General features: G+C 47.4%; 1 protein-coding gene across 1 annotated transcript in view; it reads left to right on the top strand.

The window, feature by feature from the left end:
* Positions 1 to 9124: 9124 nt before the first annotated feature.
* The window catches only part of LOC140408990 (vasculin-like), a 161419-nt gene continuing 147098 nt past the window's right edge, over positions 9125 to 23445 (top strand). Inside the window, exons 1-3 of the mRNA XM_072496995.1 lie at positions 9125 to 9714; positions 12832 to 13003; positions 13205 to 13323. Of these exons, the coding sequence (XP_072353096.1) occupies positions 13261 to 13323 (63 nt within the window). The 5' untranslated portion in view covers positions 9125 to 9714; positions 12832 to 13003; positions 13205 to 13260. The remainder of the gene's footprint in view (positions 9715 to 12831; positions 13004 to 13204; positions 13324 to 23445) is intronic.

Raw genomic sequence — 23445 nt, 5'->3', positions numbered from 1 at the left:
GCTGTGTACATTCAACACCCCGTTCGGTCGCTACTGCTACAACCGGATGCCTTTTGGCATCATCGCTGCCTCAGAGGTATTTCACCGCATCATGGAACAGATGATGGAGGGTATCGAGGGGGTGCGCTGAGTGCTGAATTTGGTGCATTTGAGTGCGATAGTGAGAGTTTGGTGACTGAGGGAGTATAAGGCTTCATTTTTATCTAAAGTCTAGTCTTTCTTTTATTTAGTTAATTAACTTAAAAGTTGCTGTTTGGTTTAGAAGAAGGTGAATTTTCAATCAGCTTTAAACAAAACTTCTACTTGTAGGCACTTGCAGCTGGAGCTTGTTAATTAGTTAATTGGACTAGGCCAGTTTTCAGAGGCTCGATTCACAGTATAAAAGTGATCCCCTACAGTGCAGACTTTGTTTGCACTGAGTGCTGAATTTGGTGCATTTGAGTGCTATAGTGAGAGTTTGGTGACTGAGGGAGTGCTGAATTTGGTGCATTTGAGTGCTATAGTGAGAGTTTGGTGACTGAGGGAGTGCTGAATTTGGTGCATTTGAGTGCTATAGTGAGAGTTTGGTGACTGAGGGAGTGCTGAATTTGGTGCATTTGAGTGCTATAGTGAGAGTTTGGTGACTGAGGGAGTGCTGAATTTGGTGCATTTGAGTCCTATAGTGAGAGTTTGGTGACTGAGGGAGTTAGGTGAGGAGGGAGTAAGGTGCTCCTTTCATTTTGTTTCCTACATTTCCACAAAGAGGGAGAAGAGAGCCAGGAGTTTACAGTGAGTGCAGCTGACTGGGAGCAGAGTCGGAGGGCGGGGATCCAGTTGGTCCACAGGGCAGCTATATTCTGTAAGGTAAGAGGGGATGGAGGCTAGGCCAGTTGCATGCTCCTCCTGTAGGATGTGGGTGGTGAGGGATACCACCGGTGTCCCCGCTGACTATTCCTGCGGGAAGTGCACCCAACTCCAGCTCCTCAAAGACCGTGTTAGGGAACTGGAGCTGAAGCTGGATGAACTTCGGATCATCCGGGAGGCAGAGGGGGTGATAGAGAAGAGTTACAGGGAGGTAGCCACACCCAAGGTACAGGACAAGAATAGCTGGGTTACAGTCAGGGGAAAAAAAAAACAGGCAGACAGTGCAGGGATCCCTCGTGGCCGTTCCCCTTCAAAACAAGTATACCGTTTTGGATGCTGTTGGGGGGGATGACCTACTGGAGGAAGGCCCTAGCGGCCAGGTCTCTGGCACTGAGTCTGGCTCTGGGGCTCAGAAGGGAAGGCGGGAGAATAGAAAAGCAATAGTTGTAGGAGATTCAATGGTCAGGGGAATAGATAGGAGATTCTGTGGTCGCGAGCGAGACTCCCAGAAGGTATGTTGCCTCCCGGGTGCCAGGGCCAGGGATGTCTCGGATCGTGTCTTCAGGATCCTTAAGGGGGAGGGGGAGCAGCCAGAAGTCGTGGTGCACATTGGTACCAACGACGTAGGTAGGAAAAGGGGTGTGGAGGTAATAAATGAGTTTAGGGAGTTAGGCTGGAAGTTAAAAGTTGCCATCTCTGGTTTGTTGCCAGTGCCACGTGATAGCGAGGCTAGGAATAGGGAGAGAGTGCAGCTGAACACGTGGCTGCAGGAATGGTGTAGGAGGGAGGGCTTCAGGTATTTGGATAATTGGAGTGCATTCTGGGGAAGGTGGGACCTGTACAAGCAGGACGGGTTGCATCTGAACCAATATCCTGGGAGGGAGATTTTCTAGTACTCTTCGGGAGGGTTTAAACTAATTTGGCAGGGGAATGGGAACCGGATTTGTAGTCCAGCAACTAAGTAGCCAAAGCGTGTAATGAGGCAGTGGGGAAGGGAACACTGACAAAGGAGAGTACTTGCAGGCACGGAGATGGGTTGAAGTGTGTGTACTTCAACGCAAGAAGCATCAGGAATAAGGTGGGTGAACTTAAGGCATGGATCGGTACTTGGGACTACGATGTGGTGGCCATCAGGGAAACTTGGATAGAAGAGGGGCAGAAATGGTTGTTGGAGGTCCCTGGTTATAGATGTTTCAATAAGATTAGGGAGGCTGGTAAAAGAGGTGGGGGGGGGGGGGGGTGGCATTGTTAATTAGAGATAGTATAACAGCTGCAGAAAGGCAGTTCGAGGAGTATCAGCCTACTGAGGTAGTATGGGTTGAGGTCAGAAATAGGAAAGGAGCAGTCACCTTGTTAGGAGTTTTCTATAGGCCCCCCCAATAGTAGCAGAGATGTGGAGGAACAGATTGGGAAACAGATTTTGGAAAGGTGCAGAAGTCACAGGGTCGTCGTCTATGGGTGACTTTAACTTCCCAAACATTGAGTGGAAACTCTTTAGATCAAATAGTTTGGATGGGGTGATGTTTGTGCAGTGTGTCCAGGAAGCTTTTCTAACACAGTATGTAGATTGTCCGACCAGAGGAGGGGCAATTTAGTTGGATTTAGTACTTGGTAATGAACCAGGGCAAGTGATAGATTTGTTAGTGGGGGAGCATTTTGGAGATAGTGACCACAATTCTGTGACTTTCACTTTAGTAATGGAGAGGGAAAGGTGCGTGCAACAGGGCAAGGTTTACAATTGGGGGAAGGGTAAATACGATGTTGTCAGACAAGAATTGAAGTGCATAAGTTGGGAACATAGGCTGTCAGGGAAGGACACAAGTGAAAAGTGGAACTTGTTCAAGGAACAGGTACTACGTGCCCTTGATATGTATGTCCCTGTCAGGCAGGGAAGAGATGGTCAAGTGAGGGAACCATGGTTGACAAGAGAGGTTGAATGTCTTGTTAAGAGGAAAAAGGAGATTTATGTAAGGCTGAGGAAACAAGGTTCAGACACGGCGTTGGAGGGATACAATGTAGCCAGGAGGGAACTGAAGAAAGGGATTAGGAGAGCTAAGAGAGGGCATGAACAATCTTTGGCGGGTAGGATCAGGGAAAACCCCAAGGCCTTTTACACAAATGTGAGAAATATGAGAATGACTAGAGCGAGGGTAGGTCCGATCAAGGACAGTAGCGGGAGATTGTGTATTGAGTCTGAAGAGACAGGAGAGGTCTTGAACGAGTACTTTTCTTCTGTATTTACAAATGAGAGGGACCATATTGTTGGAGAGGACAGTGTGAAACAGACTGGTAAGCTCGAGGAAATACTTGTTAGGAAGGAAGATGTGTTGGGCATTTTGAAAAACTTGAGGATAGAGAAGTCCCCCGGGCCTGACGGGATATATCCAAGGATTCTATGGGAAGCAAGAGATGAAATTGCAGAGCCGTTGGCAATGATCTTTTCGTCCTCAATGTCAACAGGGGTGGTACCAGGGGATTGGAGAGTGGCGAAAGTCGTGCCCCTGTCCAAAAAAGGGAATAGTGATTACCCTGGGAATTACAGGCCAGTTAGTCTTACTTCGGTGGTAGGCAAAGTCATGGAAAGGGTACTGAAGGATAGGATTTCTGAGCATCTGGAAAGACACTGCTTGATTAGGAATAGTCAGCACGGATTTGTGAGGGGTAGGTCTTGCCTTACAAGTCTGATTGAATTCTTTGAGGAGGTGACCAAGCATGTGGATGAAGGTAAAGCAGTGGATGTAGTGTACATGGATTTTAGTAAGGCATTTGATAAGGTTCCCCATAAGAACATAAGAACATAAGAACTAGGAGCAGGAGTAGGCCATCTGGCCCCTCGAGCCTGCTCCGCCATTCAATGAGATCATGGCTGATCTTTTGTGGACTCAGCTCCACTTTCCGGCCCGAACACCATAACCCTTAATCCCTTTATTCTTCAAAAAACGATCTATCTTTATCTTAAAAACATTTAATGAAGGAAATGGTAGGCTTCTGCAGAAAGTAAGGAGGCATGAGATAGTGGGAAATTTGGCCAGTTGGATAACGAACTGGCTAACCGAAAGAAGTCAGAGAGTGGTGGTGGATGGCAAATATTCAGCCTGGATCCCAGTTACAGTGGCGTACCGCAGGGTTCAGTTCTGGGTCCTCTGCTGTTTGTGATTTTCATTAATGACTTGGATGAGGGAATTGAAGGGTGGGTCAGTAAATTTGCAGACGATACGAAGGTTGGTGGAGTTGTGGATTGTGAGGAGGGCTGTTGTCGGCTACAAAGAGACATAGATAGGATGCAGAGCTGGGCGGAGAAGTGGCAGATGGAGTTTAACCCTGAAAAGTGTGAGGTTGCCCATTTTGGAAGGACAAATATGAATGCGGAATACAGGGTTAATGGTAGAGTTCTTGGCAATGTGGAGGAGCAGAGAGATCTTGGGGTCTATGTTCATACATCTTTGAAAGTTGCCACTCAAGTGGATAGAGCTGTGAAGAAGGCCTATGGTGTGCTAGCGTTCATTAACAGAGGGATTGAATTTAAGAGCCGTGAGGTGATGATGCAGCTGTACAAAACTTTGGTAAGGCCACATTTGGAGTACTGTGTACAGTTCTGGTCGCCTCATTTTAGGAAGGATGTGGAAGCTTTGGAAAAGGTGCAAAGGAGATTTACCAGGATTTTGCCTGGAATGGAGAGTAGGTCTTACGAGGAAAGGTTGAGGGTGCTAGGCCTTTTCTCATTAGAACGGAGAAGGATGAGGGGCGACTTGATAGAGGTTTATAAGATGATCAGGGGAATAGATAGAGTAGACAGTCAGAGACTTTTTCCCCGGGTGGAACAAACCATTACAAAGGGACGTAAATTTAAGGTGAATGGTGGAAGATATAGGGGGGATGTCAGAGGTAGGTTCTTTACCCAGAGAGTAGTGGGGGCATGGAATGCACTGCCTGTGGAAGTAGTTGAGTCGGAAACATTAGGGACCTTCAAGCAGCTATTGGATAGGTACATGGATTACGGTAAAATGATATAGTGTAGATTTATTTGTTCTTAACGGCAGCACGGTAGCATTGTGGATAGCACAATTGCTACACAGCTCCAGGGTCTCAGGTTCGATTCCGGCTTGGGTCACTGTCTGTGTGGAGTCTGCACGTTCTCCCCGTGTCTGCGTGGGTTTCCTCCGGGTGCTCTGGTTTCCTCCCACAGTCCAGAGATGTGCAGGTTAGGTGGATTGGCCATGATAAATTGCCCTTAGTGTCCAAAATTACCCTTAGTGTTGGGTGGAGGTGTTGACTTTGGGTAGGGTGCTCTTTCCAAGAGCCGGTGCAGACTCAATGGGCCGAATGGCCTCCTTCTGCACTGTAAATTCAATGATAATCCATGATTAATCTAGGACAAAGGTTCGGCACAACATCGTGGGCCGAAGGGCCTGTTCTGTGCTGTATTTTTCTATGTTCTATGTTCTATCTATGTTGACGATGTCATAATCTGGTCCACAACTCCTCAAGAACACATCGATCGCCACAAGCAGATATTCCACAGAATCCATGAGCATGGCCTCCAACTCAACAGAGCCAAGTACTTGTTCGGTCAATCAGAAATCAAATTCCTTGGTGACCACATCTCGCAGCAAGGCGTGCGGCCAGATGCTGACAAGGTTTCGGCGATCAACGCCATGAAGGCCCCAGAGGACAAGAAGGCGGTCCTCCGCTTTCTAGGGATGGTCAACTTCCTCGGGAAGTTCATTCCCAGCATGGCGGCACACCCCACAGCCCTCCGCCATCTCGTCAAAAAGTTGACGGAATTCCAGTGGCTGCCCGCTCATGAGAACGAATGGTGTGAGCTGAGGCCAAAACTCACCACAGCCTCAGTTCTGGCGTTCTTCGACCCTACCAAAGAGACCAAAATATCCACTGACGCGAGCCAGGACGGTATTGGGGCGGTGCTCGTCCAACGGGATGACTCCTCCTCATGGGCCCCAGTTGCGTATGCCTCCAGAGCCATGACGCCCACTGAGCAACGGTACACTCAGATTGAGAAGGAATGCCTGGGCCTCCTAACGGGAATCGACAAATTTCATCACTATGTGTATGGCCTCCCAAAATTCACGGTTGAGACGGACCACAGGCCATTAGTCCACACAATCCAGAAGGATTTGAATGACATGACGCCTCGGTTACAACGAATCTTTCTCAAACTACGCCGCTATGACTTTGAACTTGTCAGCATGCCAGGCAAAGAACTCATTGTTACAGATGCCCTTTCCAGGTCTATCACCACACCGAGTGAACAAACTTGACTTTGTCTGCGAAATCGATGCGCAGGTGCAGTTGTGTGCCTCCAACCTTCCGGCCACTGAGGAGAGGGTCATCCAAATTCGTGAGGAAACGGCCAAAGATCCTCTGCCACAGCGTGTGATGCAGCACCTCACGAATGGCTGGCAGAAGGGACAGTGTCCCCAGTTTTACAACGTCAAGGACGACCTGACGGTGATGGACTGCATCCTCATGAAGCTCGATAGGATTGTGATTCCGCAGTGCATGCGAGCTATGGTGCTCGGCCAACTCCATGAGGGTCACCTGGGGGTCGGGAAATGTCGACGCAGAGCTCGAGAGGCAGTCCATTGGCCGGGCATCAGCCAGGACGTTGCCAACATGATCCTCAACTGCCCCACATGTCAGAAATTTCAGCCAGCTCAACCCAAAGAAACTCTGCAGCAACATGAGATAGTGACTTCCCCATGGTCCAAAGTCGGTATCGACCTTTTCCACGCCAGAGGGCGTGACTATGTCCTCCTGGTCGACTACTTCTCCAATTACCCAGAAGCGGTGAAACTGTCCGACCTCACGTCGAAGGCGGTGATTAAAGCATGCAAAGAAACGTTTGCCAGGCATGGGATACCGCTCACGGTGATGATTGACAACGGTCCCTGTTTTTACAGCCAGGAATGGTCTGATTTTGCCCGCCTCTACAACTTTTGTCACGTAACCTCCAGCCTCCACTACCCGCAGTCAAACGAGAAGGCCGAAAAAGGGGTCCATATTGTCAAGAGATTACTATGCAAGGCTGCAGACTCAGGCTCCGACTTCAACCTGGTGCTGCTGGCATACAGAGCATCCCCGCTGCCCACTGGATTGTCTCCCACACAGATGCTCATGAATCGCACTCTGCGAACCACGGTTCCAGCCATCCATGTTCCAGACCTTGACCACCTCACGGTCATACAAAAGATGCAGCAGTCTCAGGCCCAACAGGAATCAGCATACGACGCTCATGCCACGGATCTCCCCGAGCTGGTCCCAACTGATCGTGTTTGTGTGCAGTTGCCTGACGGCGGCTGGTCCACCACAGCTGTGGTGGTCAAGCAAGTGGCCCTGAGATCGTTCCTCGTCCACATGGCTGATGACTCCTTCCTACGACACAACAGACGGATGCTGCGCAGAGTTCCACGCTCGCCACCCAACCTTGATGTCCCGCCTCACACAGTGCTTCCTCCGGACGTGCCCTACCACGAGGCCACCGATCTACCAGCAATCCTGCCGACCTCTGCGACAACCGCATTGGCGGCGGTCTCGCCTATCCAAGTGCAGATGGCCCCTGATCCACCCTTGAGGCGGTCAACCAGAATTTGTCGCTCGCCGCAGAGACTAAACTTATAGACTGAACTTTTGCACAACTGTGTTACCGTATCGTTTTGACCTCTGTAAATATCGTTTTTTTACCGTTTCATCTGCCCTATATCTGCACTAGCGACACCTTCCTGTGTACATAAGGTCATTTTAGCACATTCTGTATATAGTCATGCACATATACACATCCACACGCACATGCACCTTAGTATTTATTATCTCAACACACACAATACAAAACAACAAAAAAAAAGTGGGGGGGAGATGTCATAATATACATCGAGGTATATAATGGAGTGCAGACAGGCAGTGATTGACACACAGGATGACGAGTAAGCACACAGAACAGAGCAGCCAATCACCAGACAGGACACAACCACTATAAAGCCAGAGGGCACCAGTTTTCCTGCTCTCTCGGGACCCAGCCTCTGAGACAGTCAGAGACAGTGAGCTGGCCAGTGCAAACACCATGTGGTAGCTAGTAAGCCTGGTTACTATCAGGTCTCCAGTCAAGTCAGCATAGTGTCAACCCACAATTGAACATGTATAATAGTTTAGATGTTAATTAAAATCGTGTTGCATCTTATCAAGTGTTGGAGGTCTGTCTCTCGCTACACTGCATCAAGTGCAGTCCACATCGACCCAGACTGCCCAACACATCAGCTGGTGGGGCGAGGAATGGTTCAGGATGGCCTTCATAAGGTGTTATCTGTTTTCCCATCAGGATGGTTTACACGACAAAGGCTGGGGCTCAAACCTGTTAGAATCTTAGACTTCCTGACGCCACCAATGTGCTCCCCCATTGTTTTGCTCAACTATCAGGCTAGTTTTACCCATGATTCATAGCCCCTTTGCTATCTTCCAGATGGGTTTGATCAGGCTGTGTATTTCTGTGTCTGTTGGCAGCCATTTGAGCCCACGTGGGTTTTTTAAACATTGAAATTTTAAATTGCACGTATTTTATTTAAAATGTCCAGCCCAGTTCTGCTTCAATGTTCCCGTATCATATCGACATTGGCCAAAGATGGATTTACTTCATCTTACAAGCCCCATGCTGGGGGGGGGGCGGGGGGTCACTGATGCTGTGCTTCATGTTGGTTGGATCATTGCCTCTGTGTCCCATGTTTGTTGGATCATTGACTCTGTGTCATTATGTTGAGTGAGTGACGGGTTTGTGCCGCATGTTGGGTTCATGACTGACTCTGTGTCCCCATGTTGAGTGGGTCATTGGCTCTGCCCGCATGTTGGCTGGGTCATTGACTCTATGCCCCCATGTTGGGGGGATCACTGACTCTGTGTCCCTTTGTTGGGTGAGTCCGTGATGCAGCTTCCCTTGTTGAATGGGTCATTGACTCTATGCCCCATGTTGAGCAGGTCGGTCACTCTTCCTCCCGCTCCGAGTGATTCGACCTTTCAGTCCAACCACCAGCCTTGCTCGAGCTGGCGTTGCGGGGCGGGGCGGGGCGGGACCGCTCGCGCAGGGAGGAGGCGAGAAGTCGGGGGGGGGGGGGGCGCAGCCGCTGCTCTCGCGAGAGCTGAGGTCGGGCCTCGAACAGTCTTTTCCCATTGGCTGACCCCTGAAGGGACGTCACTCGCCGAAAGGTCAAGCTGCAAATCTCCTTTAACATTCTCCAGCTAATATGTTACAATGGGGAGCGAGAGAAGGGTGAGGTGGCCCGGCTGCTGATTGGAGAAGCAGCAGTCAGCTCGCCCAGCCCCATGTCCTCTCCAAGGAGATGGAAATTTCCACTTTGTTTTTCTCTCTGATTTTTATTTTCCTCCTGACGTCATTAAAGCGACCAGGGCGTCTACGTCATCAGAAGTTGCCCGAGGTCGCCCAACTTTACAGATTGTGGAGGCACTGGAGAGTTTGAAGATTTAATTTTGAATCGGGAACGGAGCCGTCTTCCCTGCTGGACTCTTGTTGCGTCTTTATGTCCCGGCCATGAAGCCCAACCCTACTCGTGTTTGCAGCTTCTTCTCGCTTTCAGATCGGCAGATTTCCTGAACCATTTCATTCATTCCGCATTCCCAAATATTTACAAACGTGGACAATTTCCGAGGCCTAATTATCGCAATTTGTAAACCAGAATAAAAAGAAACGGCCACCCCTTGTTGTTAGTGCCTCACTTTCTGCTGCCGAGTTCTTGTCGGAACTTCCTTGTGTCCAATCTGACGATTAGTAAGTCTGCCATTAATTACACCCGGAGTATTGGTTCACGTAACTCTCCTTCACTGTTATGCCGCGGGATATCTGCAACAGTAAGTATATACTTAAATTTTAAATACATCTTATAAACAGAGCTTCTCCTATCGGCCCCAGTGGTATGAACGTCATTGGATAACCTGATTGGTTCAAAAGACAAAAAGCTACTTCTGAAATTAACCATATGATTTGTTCAGCTTTCACGGGATTTGTGGCCTAAAACCATTTGGCAAAGTATTATTTACGACATTAATTTAAACTTTTAACCTGTTCAGGAAAGTGTTTCTGTATTTAATTGCGTGCATTTGTAAAACACTAAATTCCAGTTGTTGCTGTAAAGTGAATAAGAGACTAGGGCTGCTGCTAAAGTAAAACAGTCGTTTTGGTTAAGAGGACTGCTAATTGGGAATTCCAGAGCTGTGAAGCTTCTCAACGTTTGTAAATTCAAATCTGGCAGGTGAATTGAATTCAACCAATGTCCTTCAAATCTTCCTTTTGAAGTTTTTCCTCCTAGGGCAGCACGGTAGCATAGTGGTTAGCACAATTGCTTCACAGCTCCAGGGTCCCAGGTTCGATTCCGGCTTGGGTCACTGCCTGTGCGGAGTCTGCACGTCCTCCCTGTGTGTGCGTGGGTTTCCTCCGGGTGCTCCGGTTTCCTCCCACAGTCCAAAGATGTGCAGGTTAGGTGGATTGGCCATGATAAATTGCCCTCAGTGTTGGGTGGGGTTACTGAGTTATGGGGATAGAGTGGAGGTGTTGACCTTGGGTAGGGTGCTATTTCCAAGAGCCGGTGCAGACTCGATGAGCCGAATGGCCTCCTTCTGCACTGTAAATTCTATGATTGTCTTTTGACTTGCTGTCAATTTTTGCTTGATTTTGTTTCTGTTAAGTGTGATATTTATTGAATTGAAGGCGCAGTATAAATACAAATTGTTGCATTACCAGAAGAGATGATTTAAGTTGATTCTTATTTGAAAGTGGAGGGAAATTAAGACTTAATTTCTGAACAGAATATACGATGTTTCTCATCTGTTGCAAACATAGAATCCCTACAGTGCAGCAGGAGGCCATTCAGCCTATAAAGCTTGCATCGACCCTCTGAAAGAGCACCCTACCTAGCCCCACTCCCTATCCCCATAATCCCAGCTAACCGTAGGGCACTAAGGGGCAATTTAGCATGGAAATCCACTTTACCTAACCAATCTTTATTGTTGTTTCAACTTTGTTAGTTAGTGAGGGGGAAGGAAAACAACTAGCACAAGGCTTTTTTTCTGGTTGTGTTGGTAAGGTGAAGAGAATCAGAATTATGGTACAAGTTAAAAATGCCCTACAGTTTGAAAGGAATGATGTGACATTGTAAATTAATGCACCAATCTCTTGTCTTTGGGATCTAACGATGAAAAATATTTTCAAAGTTTGTTAGATGTTATCATCCTCCTTGATTTAGGCAATCAGTTCAGTTTCAGCTAAATTAGCAGTCTCAGCTCAGCTAGTGGCTGCAGTGATGGCTAGTGTAAGAAATAGAAAATTCATACCAGTTCATTTGGTGCTACTTTTTTGAACTAATTGTGAAGAGGCCTTTGTTGGAAAGGAATACAGGGTGTTTTAATCTGGCTGCGCATAATGTTTGGATGCTGACACCTGCTGCCAACATTGGGAAAAATGTTTTGTTCTCTCAGTATAGACATTCCTCACCTTGATGAGCACAAATATTCACATACAACCCATGTGAGCAGAAAGAACATTTGTAGTGTTGGTCTCTTCTATTTATAAGTGGTCCCATTTTTCAAATAGGCGCCTGGTGTCAGGTAGTGGTAGTGAATGGGGAAAGTTTATTTATTTTTTAATACATTTAGTGGAAGTATTTTATGTTTATTTGATTTAGCTGGCTTTTTTAGTGGTGACAGCTCACATTTAGTTTCTGATGAGTGGGGAAGAAGTGAATTTAGAAATGAATTTGAGTTACAACTGGTCTATCACCCTGCAGTTTGACTTTTTTGCTTTCTTGTAAATGTTGTGTATTATGTATGTACATTTTAGTATAGAAAGAGAGTTCTTTTCCATGAATGCATTCATATTAGATCATTCATATTTATCTAGTTTGAGCAGCTATGTAGAAACTATATCCATGGCAAAATTTAGTGGGTCGTGATTCAGTTCTGGTCAATCATATTGTACAATTCTCATTTTAGATTTTGTAATTAAGGAAAGCAATTGTGTTTAATGTCCGCTAAGTCCAATCGTATTTGTTTGCCTGATGTTTTGATTGTGCTGTTCTGAAGGGTTGTCTGGTTTCAGTAGCAGTAGTGGAATAGAACATCTCCCTCTAAATGTGTAGACCGGATTTAAGAGTGCTGATATTTCAAGGTTAATTTCATTCCCTTTCACTAATTTGTTCCTTTATTTAATTGGTGTTCACTATTATTTAAATACAGTTGTGCTTTTTTTAGTATTCACTTTATTGATTTCAATTTAAGCACGGGTATATTTTCAGTAAGAACTGCTAAGCAGAAACCCTGAGCTCGGGAATTAATATACTATGCAATCTAGAGTTAAAGGTGTTACATGATTTAACTCGGTAAATGTTTTCAATGCCAAATATTGATTACTGCAATAGGTTTTTGTGCTTTGCTGTAATCATGCAGCTTTCGTCGTCTACTAGCCTGGAAATAAATGTACTAACTATGCCACTATTGATAGTCATTTTAGTATGAAATCTTTATTTTTCATTGATATTATCCCTCACTATTTATATTCCTCGGTACAAACTAACATTTTTGGTATTTATGAAGGGTTTCTGATATTTCTTCCCCTTTTTCAAACTAGCTGTTGTGGGCTTAAGTGGATGCAATATTTGTGCACATTTTGAAACCAAAGAGAAAGCAATATGTTCACGTGGGCCAGGGCTGCATATTGGTGGTATGATATTTGAAAATGCTCATGCTCTGTATATGATCATTATTGTTGCTAGACTGGGTAATTTGCTATCTGCTACTCATTGTATTTCCGAAGGCACACAGTAGTCATTTTACTGAAAAAAGGCCCTTTGTGTAAAATCCCAACTAGCAATCAGATTTTCTTTTTAAGATTGTGTTTTTTCCTAAATAGATGAGAGAAGTAGCTCGTTGGTTTCCAGAAAAATGTCTGATTTTTAAAAATATGTATTTTTACAGTTTTCAAACCTTTCGTCAGTTTCATACAGCAATAAATGCTAGTGTGCTTAAAACTGGAAAAATGGACCTTTGAATGACCCTTGCGTTGAGCTGCGATGAAAAGAAGCAGAGTCGTGTGGTGCTGTTGCTGGGAAGTTCACACTGTGGATTTGCTCCCTTTTTTTGGAGAAAGGTACATTGATAGATCCTGAATTGCTATCAGACAATATTGCATTGGTCTGTTTGTATCTGTTTATGAATAATTATAGATAAAATAAGCAACAATTATAAATTAAAAAGAAATAGTTGAAGGAAAGGCTCTTGTAAGTTCTTTATATTGTATTGGGAAATAAAGATTCTGAACTCGAGTTAATTTATATTTTCATTTTTACAGGGATCTGCCATGAGGTGTTGATACCTTATTTTAAAACTCTGAGACATAGGACCTAAATGGCGCAGCATGACTTTGCTCCAGCCTGGCTTAATTTTCCAACTCCACCTTCATCAACCAAGGTATTGTGAAACCATTTTTGCACTTTAGAATATTGAATACCTCTATCCCTTTTTTCCCCTTGTTGTTTTTGGTGCACATGATGTGTTTTGTTTGACCTGAGATTTGTGTACAAGATGAATCTTGCACTGCGACACGCTATATTGTAATTTATAAGGATTTGCTTTTTTAGTTTGTGGCATGTGAATTCTTAATTGATTTGATTGGGTTATTTTGACCGTTTGTCAGATTTATCAAGCATCTATTTAAGAAGATGTTGGGTTGTTTCCTAAGCTCATGAATTCTTGGGGACTTTCCTGCTTTGCATTCGTGTGACGCTGGATAATTTCCCAACATAAATTGTAATGTATTAATTTACACTGGTACAAATAGAAGATCGATTTTTTTTAAAGCTCAAATGGAAGCCAGTTGGCCTCTTGTGCCCTTCCTTTTGTGAGAGAATTCAACTCTAATCCCATTTGGTTGTACTCGTTCCCCACATCCCTATGTTTTCACTCGTTTCACATATAGAATTTTCCCTTAAAAGCAACAATAGCCTGTGCTTCGACCACTCCCAGTTGCAAAACATCCAATCTTCCAGTAATAAGCCATAGATTCTAGAATCCTCTTAATGGATTGGAAGGTCGAAAATTCAACCCCACTGTTTGAGTAAGGAGAGAGAGAAAAAACATTGGGAATTCTCGACCAGTTAGCCGAATATCAGTAGTTGGGAAAATGCTGGAATATGCTGTAGGAATGTGATGACAGAGTATGTAGAAAATCATAAGTTAATTGTGGAAAGTCAACATGGATTTATGGAAGGAAAATATTATTGAATAAATCAATTCGTTTTCTGGGGATGTAACTGGTAGGATGGATAAAGGGGAGGGATTGGGTGTAGTATACATGCATTTTCAAAAAGCATTCAAATAAGGTGCTGTGCAAGAGGTTACTGGACAAAATTAGAGTCCATGGGGCTGGGAGGAATATATTAGCATGGACTGGTTAACAGAGTGTGGGAATAAAATGATTCTATTACGATCTGTATTTAGATGATGGGATCAAGTGTAATGTATCAAGTTTACTGAAAATGTATACATTTTTAAAAAATAATAAAATAAAGTACCCAATACTATTTTGGGTTGTGGGGGTAGACCTACGCAGACATGGGCAAATGTGCAAACTCCACACGGACAGTGACCCAGGGCTGGGATCGAACCCGGACCGTGCTGCCTACTGACCAGATAAAGTTATGTGGGAAAGTAAACTTGAGGAGACTGCAAAGGATATAAGAAGATGAGAGATAGGAGCAGGCACATTTCTTTGAGCCTGCTTTGCCATTCAATATAGGCTAATCCCTGAGCTTGAATCAATCTTTCCCCATATCTCTGCATACTTTTAGTATCCAAAAATCTATTTATCTCTTGTCTTGAATGTGTTCAATAGCATCCACAGCCCTTTGAGCTCGTGATTTTCAAGATCCACAGTCCTCTTGAATGATGAAATGTCTCCTGATTTTAGCTCAAACCCTTGGTTTCAGGCTTCCCAACCAGGGAAATCTCCTTCTGCATCTGCCAGTTCCTTTAACATTTTTATGTTTCAAAATGATCAGCTCAGATTCTTCTAACTTCCAGGAAATGTCGCCCAGTCTGCTCAGTCTCTTTTCGTAGGATTAAACCCTCATTCCAGCAATCAGTCTGGTGAACCTTGTTGTACTCCTTCCGAGGTTAATATATTCTTAATTGGGTAAGGCGGCCAAAACTATAGGCTGTCCTGTAACTGTGGCCCCATAGAATTGAAACAAAGCTTCTTTATTTTAAACCCTTTGTAATAAAGGTTAACGTAGCATTTGCTTTCCTTATGGCTTGTATAACCGCATGTTGTCTGCGATTCATGTACAGGGGCACCTAGGTCCCTTTGAATATCAACATTTCCAAAATTAGTTTTCTATTTTTCCTTCCAAGGTGGATAACTTCACATTTCCCCACATGTTCCATCTGCCATGTTCCTGCTAGCTTGCTCAACCTATCTATATCCTCTTTTCATTCTTTTCACAGCTTACTTTCCAACTTAAATTTTTTACCATCTGCAAACTTGGGCGTATGACACTCTGTTCCCTCATTTGAATCATTGATATAGATTGTAAATACCTGAGATCCAATCACTGATCTGACCCACAAGTTACAGTCTGCCAGCCTGAAAAGTACAGTTTTCTATCTGTTAACTAGTCCTCCATTTGTGTTAATATAATATTCCCAATCCCATGAGCCTGAAAAATTGTGAACTTGGATAGTACATTCTCAGGATAAATGAGATTCACTGGTTCTTCCTTGCCCCTCCTGCTAATTACAGTCTTAAAAATACTCCTTTAATGTTTGTCAAACACAATTGCCCTTTCATAAATTTGTGTTCACTCTGCCTAACCAAACCATGATTTTTTTCCTGCAAGATGTGTTACCAAGTCCTTTATGGTAGTAGTGGTTTGCTGTTTTTTTTTCCTTTTTCCCCCCCCCCCTTTCTTTAAACAGTGGCGTTATGTTTTCAATTCCGTACCCAGACTGAATACTCCAGTTGAAGCCAATGGATCTACTCTTTAAAGCATTGGGTTCAGTGGATTTGTCAACTTGGAAGTCCCATTAATTTATCCGGTGCAATCAATACCCATGAACTTCCCATTTCCTCAACTGTTGATTAGCCACTATATCCAAATGTTTCTTGTTTCTATTTAAATAAAAAAACATTAATTTATGGGATGTGGGCTTCGCTGGCTCGGCCAGCATTTATTGCCTTTCCCTTGATAAGGTAGTGGTGAGCTGCCTTCTTGAACTGCTACAGTCCATGTCGTGTGGGTACACCCATCCTCCCTGTTAGGGAGGGAGTTCCAGGACTTTGACCAAGCGGCAGTGAAGGAACGGTGATATATTTCCATGTCCGGGTGACTTGGAGAGAAACCTACAGGTGGTGGTGCTCCCATGTATCTGCTGCCCTTGTCTTTCTAGATGGCAGTGGTCATGGGTTTGGAAGGTGCTGTCTAAGGAACCTTGGTGAGGTCCTACAGTGCATCTTGTAGATAATCTGTACTGCAGCCACTGTGGTAGAGGAGAGTGCATGTTTGTGGAATTTGTGCCATCAAGCAGGCTGCTCAGTCCTGGATGGTGTCAAGTATCTCGAGTGTTGTTGAAACTTCATTCATCCAGGCATATAGGGAGCATTCCCATCACATGGAAGACTTGTGCCTTGTAGATGGTGGACAGACTTTGGGGAGTCAGGAGGTGAGCTACTCCTGCAGGACTCTGCATGAATAGAGGCATGGACTATTTTCTAAACGGTGACAAAATTCATAATGCTGAAATGCAAAGGGACTTGGGAGTCCTGGTCCAGGATTCTCTAAAGGTAAACTTGCAGGCCGAATCCGTAATTAAGAAAGCAAATGCAATGTTGTAATTTATCTCCAGAGGCTTGGAATATAAAAGCAGGGATGTACTTCTGAAGCTTTATAAAGCATTAGTTAGGCCCCATTTAGAATACTGTGAGCAATTTTGGGCCCCACACCTCAGGAAGGACATACTGGCACTGGAGCGGGTCCAGCGGAGATTCACACGTATGATCCCAGGAATGGTAGGCCTAACTTACGATGACCGTCTGAGGATCCTGGGATTATATTCATTGGAGTTTAGGAGGTTGAGGGGAGATCTAATAGAAGCTTACAAGATAATGAATGGCTTAGATAGGGTGGATGTAGGGAAGTTGTTTCCATTAGCAGGGGAGACTAAGACCCCGGGGCACAGCCTTAGAATAAAAGGGAGTCACATTAGAACAGAGATGAGGAGAAATTTCTTCAGCCAGAGAGTGGTGGGTCTGTGGAATTCATTGCCACAGAGGGCGGTGGAGGCAGGACGTTGAGTGTCTTTAAGACAGAAGTTGATAAATTCTTGATTTCTCGAGGAATTAAGGGCTATGGAGAGAGAGCGGGTAAATGGAGTTGAAATCAGCCATGATTGAATGGTGGAGTGGACTCGATGGGCCGAATGGCCTTACTTCCGCTCCTATGTCTTATGGTTTTATAGGACTCCCAATCTTTGATCTGCTCTTGTAGCCACAATATTTATATGCTTCACTTCAATTTCTGGTCAATGATAACCCCGAGGATGTTGATAGTGAGGGATTTAGCAACGGTAATGCTAAGGAGTAATGGTTAGATTCTCCCTTTGTTGGATATGGGGCACGAATGTTACTGTTCTGAGATGATTGACCCCTAACTATCACAACCAACTTCCTTTGTGCACGATATGACCCCAACCAGTAGAGAATCATTCCCCCTAATTCCCATTGACACCAATTTTGCAGAGCTCCTTGACGCCACATACGGTCAAATGCTGCCTTGATGTCAAGGGCAGTCACATTCTCACTTCACCTCTGGCGTTAGCTGATTTGTCCATGCTTGAGTCCAGGCTAGAATGAGGTCAGGAACTGAGGGACTGGTGTAACCCAAACTTGAGTGTTAGCGAGCAGGTTATTGCTGAGCAATTGATATTTGACATTACTGTTGATGACCCCTTTGTAACTTTACTGATGATCGAAAGGAGACTGATGGGGTGGTAAGTAGCCAGGTTGGGTTTGCCCTGCTTTTAAAAAAAATAATATATATATATTTATTAAAGTTTTTTAACAACACAATTTTTCCCCCTTACAAACAATAACCCCCCCCCCCGTAACAAAATAACACACAATCGCACTGAGCAAGATATATCTATGGCAAAATGGTATATTTACATAGCTTTATACACTGGCTCTTGCCTGCACGTGCCAGTTTCCCCCACCCTCCATGTTATCTCCTGCTCATCCATCCCCTCAAACAATCTCTCGTTCTCTTTCTCTTCCCCCCCCCCCCCCCCCCCCCCCCCCCAAAGGGTTGCTGCTGCTGCTGACCGACCTTCCTCTAACGCTCCGCGCGGTAGTTTAGGAACGGTTGCCACCGCCTGTAGAACCCCTGCGCAGACCCTCTCAAGGCAAACTTAATCCTCTCCAACTTTATGAACCCAGCCATGTCGTTTATCCAGGCCTCCAGGCTAGGGGGCTTCGCCTCCTTCCACAATAGCAAGATCCTTCGCCGGGCTACTAGGGACGCAAAGGCCAGAATTCCGGCCGCTTTCTCCTCCTGCACTCCCGGCTCATCCGCTACTCCGAATATTGCTAGCCCCCAGCTTGGCTTGACCTGGACTTTCACCACCTGAGATATTGCTCCCACCACTCCTCTCCAGAACCCCTCCAGTGCCGGGCATGACCAAAACATATGGACATGGTTCGCCGGACTCCCTGAACACCTTCCACATCTGTCTCTACCCCAAAGAACCTACTCCACCTCGCCCCCGTCAAGTGCGCTCTGTGAACCACCTTAAATTGTATCGAGGAGGAGGAATTAATCCTGCCCAGGGCATCAGCCCACAAACCTTCCTCGATCTCCTCCCCCAGCTCCTCCCATTTACCCTTCAACCCAAGAACGGAGAAGGATGAGGGGCGACTTGATAGAGGTTTATAAGATGATCAGGAGAATAGATAGAGTAGACAGTCAGAGACTTTTTCCCCGGGTGGAACAAACCATTACAAGGGGCCATAAATTTAAGGTGCAAGATATAGGAGGGATATCAGAGGTAGGTTCTTTACCCAGAGAGTAGTGGGGGCATGGAATGCACTGCCTGTGGAAGTAGTTGAGTCGGAAACATTAGGGACCTTCAAGCAGCTATTGGATAGGTACATGGATTACGGGAAAATGATATAGTGTAGATTTATTTGTTCTCAAGGGCAGCACGGTAGCATTGTGGATAGCACAATTGCTTCACAGCTCCAGGGTCCCAGGTTCGATTCCGGCTTGGGTCACTGTCTGTGCGGAGTCTGCACGTCCTCCCCGTGTCTGCGTGGGTTTCCTCCGGGTGCTCCGGTTTCCTCCCACAGTCCAAAGATGTGCGGGTTAGGTGAATTGGCCAATGATAAATTGCCCTTGATGTCCAAATTGCCCTTGGTGTTGGGTGGAGGTCTTGACCTTGGGTAGGGTGCTCTTTCCAAGAGCTGGTGCAGACTCGGGGCCGAATGGCCTCCTTCTGCACTGTAAATTCAATGATAATCTATGATTAATCTAGGACAAAGGTTCGGCACAACATCGTAGGCCGAAGGGCCTGTTCTGTGCTGTATTTTCTATGTTCTTCTGCTAGCGCTTCCCCCTCTTCTTTCTTCTCTTGGTGTATTGCCAAAACCTTGCCCTCCCCGATCCATACGCCCGAGATCACCCTGTCTTGAATTTCTTGTGCCGGGAGCAACGGGAATTCCCTGACCTGTCGCCTCACAAAAGCCCTCACCTGCATATATCTAAATGCATTTCCCGGGGGTAACTCAAACTTCTCCTCCAGTGCCCCTAGGCTCGCAAATGTCCCGTCAATGAACAGGTCCCCCATTCTTCTAATCCCCGCCCGATGCCAGCCCTGGAACCCCCCGTCCATCTTCCCTGGGACAAACCGGTGGTTACCCCTGATCGGGCACCACACCGAGGCACCCACTGCACCCCTGTGCCGTCTCCATTGGCCCCAGATCCTTAACGTTGCCGCCACCACCGGGCTCGTGGTATACTTTGATGGCGAGAACTGCAGCGGTGCCGTCACCAACGCCCCCAAGCTCGTTCCTTTGCAGGACGCCATCTCCATCCTCTTCCATGCCGCCCCCTCTCCCTCCATAACCCACTTGCGGATCATCAACACATTTGCTGCCCAGTAGTAGCTCCCCAGGTTTGGCAGCGCCAACCCTCCTTGGTCCCTACTGCGTTCCAGGAACCCTCTCCTTACCCTCGGGGTCTTATTCGCCCCCACAAACCACATAATACTCCTACCTACTCTCTTGGAAAAAGCCCTTGGTGATCACGATGGGAAGGCACTGAAACACAAACAAAACCCTCGGAAGGACCACCATTTTGACCGACTGCACTCTACCCGCCAAAAAGAGCGGCAACATGTCCCATCTTTTGAAGTCCACCTCCATTTGGCCCACCAACCTCGCAGATTCAATTTGTGTTGGGCCCCCCAACTCCTGGCTATCTGGATCCCCAGATACCGAAAACGCCCCACCGCCCTCCTCAGCGGTAGGTCCCCTATCCCTCTTTCTTGGTCCCCTGCCTGTAATACAAAAAGCTCACTCTTCCCTACATTGAGCTTGTAGCCCGAGAACTCTCCAAACTCCTTCAGAGTCTGCATGACCACCACCATCCCCTCCATTGGGTCTGCCACGTAGAGCAGCAGGTCATCCGCGTATAGCGACACCCGATGCTCTTCTCCCCTGCGGACCACCCCCCTCCATTTATTAGACTCCCTCAGTGATATGGCCAAGGGTTCGATCGCCAATGCAAACAACAGGGGGGACAGGGGGCACCCCTGCCTCGTTCCTCGGTACAGCCGAAAGTACTCCGACCTCCGCTGGTTCGTCACCACACTCGCCACCGGGGCGCTGTAAAGGAGTTTAACCCAGCTAATAAACCCTCCCCCGAACCCAAATCTACGCAACACCTCCCAGAGGTACTCCTACTCTACTCGGTCAAAGGCCTTTTCCACGTCCATAGCTGCCACTATCTCCGCCTCTCCCTCCTCCGATGTCATCATTATCACGTTTAAGAGCCGCCGCACATAAGTATTTAATTGCCTACCCTTTACGAATCCCGTCTGATCCTCATGAATCACCCCCGGGACACAGTCCTCAATCCTCGTGGCCAGCATTTTTGCCAATAACTTAGCGTCCATATTGAGGAGCGAAATCGGCCTGTACGAACCACATTGCAGTGGGTCCTTGTCTTGCTTTAGAATCAAGGAAATTGTCGGGGGCAGGGCCCCCTCCTCTCTTGCCTCGTTAAAGGTCCTCACTAGTAGCGGGGCCAACAGGTCCACATTCTTTCTATAGAACTCCACCGGGAACCTGTCTGGCCCCGGGGCCTTCCCCGCCTGCATACTCCCCAAACCCTTACTCAGCTCCTCCAACCCGATTGGTGCCCCCAAACCAGCCGCCTCTTGCTCCTCCACCCTCGGGAACCTCAGTTGGTCAAGGAATCGCCTCATTCCCCCCCCCCCCCCCGGGGGGGGCTGGGATCTGTACAGCTCTTCATAGAAGGCCTTGAATACCTTGTTTATTTTCGTTGCACTCTGAACCGTGGCTCCCCTTCCATCTTTGATGTCCCCCTATTTCCCTCGCTGCCGCCCTCTTACGGAGCTGGTTGCCGCATCCGACTGGCCTTTTTCCCCATACTCTTAGGTCGCCCCTGCGCCTTCCTCCACTGTGCCTCCGCCTTCCCTGTGGTTAACAGGTCAAACTCCGTCTGGAGCCGTCGCCTTTCCCCAAGTAATCTTTCCTCCTGGGCCTCTGCGTATCTCCTGTCCACTCGCAAAATCTTCCCCACTAACCTCTCCCTTTCCATGCCCTCTGTCTTCTCCCTATGAGCCCTGATGGAGATTAGCTCTCTCCTGATCACCGCCTTCAACGCCTCCCATACCGCCCCCCCCACTCGCACCTCCCCGTTGTCGTTGGCCTCCAAGTACCTTTCGATACACCCCCTCACCTTCCCACACCACCTCATCTGCCAGCAGTCCCACGTCCAGCCGTCACAGCGGGCGTTGGTCCCTCTCCTCTCCCAGCTCCAGTTCCACCCAGTGCGGGGCATGGTCCGAAACGGCTATGGCCGAATACTCCGTCCCCTCCACCTTCGGGGTGAGCGCCCTGCCCAGAACAAAGAAATCTATCCGGGAGTAGGCCTTGTGCACGTGGGAAAAGAAAGAAAATTCCCTGGCCTGCGGTCTTGCAAACCTCCATGGGTCCACTCTCCCCATCTGATCCATAAACCCCCTGAGCACCCTGGCCGCCGCCGGCCTCTTTCCCGTCCTTGATCTGGAGCGGTCCAGTGCTGGGTCCAGCACTGTATTGAAGTCCCCTCCCATTATCCATCCTCCTACCTCCAGGTCCGGAATGCGCCCCAACATGCGCTTCATGAATCCAGCATCATCCTAGTTCGGGGCGTATACATTTACCAACACCACCCACGTCCCTTGCAACCTACCACTCACCATCACGTATCTCCCTCCATTATCCACTACGATAGTCTTGGCCTCAAATGACACATGCTTTAGCCATCTCCTTTTCTGGGCCAATCCCGTGTCCGCGTCTCCCTCACCCTCCAGTCCCCCAGCCGGGGGACCTCCATCCCGACCACCTCTTCTGTATCCCATTCCCTTTCGGCCAGTGCAGCAGCAACCCCCCCACCCTCGGGCTAGATCCCTGTCTAGCTTTTTTGCCCCCCCCCCCCCCCCGCCATATCACTCCCGTAAGTCAGCTGACCCCGGCTTCCCCCGTCGTCCCTTTGACCCCCCCCCCCCCCCCCGGTGTGGGAGTCTCCCAATCAATATACGTTCCTTCGTTCCCCTTCCCGCCTTTCTTTCCCCGCGCTTTCCAAAGCCTGCCCCGCCCCCTCTGGCGCTGCTCCTGTCGCAGCCTTGTCTCTCTCCCCCAGCCCATATAACTTTCCTGCGTATGATTGACCCCCTATATACAACAACCATCATACTTCAACCCTCAAACACCCCCTACCCTCTCAAACCCTCAACTAGAGTCCAACTTTTCAGTTAGTATAAAGGTCCACGCCTCTTCGGGCGTTTCGAAGTAGTGGTGTTGGCCATTATGTGTAACCCACAGTCGCGCTGGCTGCAACCTTCCAAATTTCACTCCTTTCCGATGCAGCACCGCTTTGGCCTGGTTGAAACCCGCTCTCCGCTAATCGACCTCCGTGCTCCAGTCCGGGTATATTCTGATCTCTGCATTGTCCCACTTGCTGCTCCGCTCCTTCTTGGCCCATTTCAGGACCCTCTCTCTGTCCGTAAACCGGTGAAATCTCACCACCATCGCCCTTGGCGGCTCATTTGCCTTGGGCTTCCTCGCCAGCACCTGGTGCGCCCCTTCCAGCTCCAGCAACCTCGGGGGGACCTCCGCGCCCATCAGCGCCCCGATCATTGTGCCCGCATTTGCCGCGGCATCGGCCCCCTCCACTCCTTCTGGGAGACCCAGGATCCTCAGATTATTTCTCCTCGACCTGTCCTCCAGGTCTTCGAGTCTTCCCGCCCACGTCT

This window comes from Scyliorhinus torazame, chromosome 3, assembly GCF_047496885.1.
Source record: "Scyliorhinus torazame isolate Kashiwa2021f chromosome 3, sScyTor2.1, whole genome shotgun sequence".
Taxonomy (NCBI): Eukaryota; Metazoa; Chordata; class Chondrichthyes; order Carcharhiniformes; family Scyliorhinidae; genus Scyliorhinus; species Scyliorhinus torazame.
Note: the sequence above shows the minus strand (reverse complement) of the source record. Positions and strands in the feature narration are given on the sequence as shown.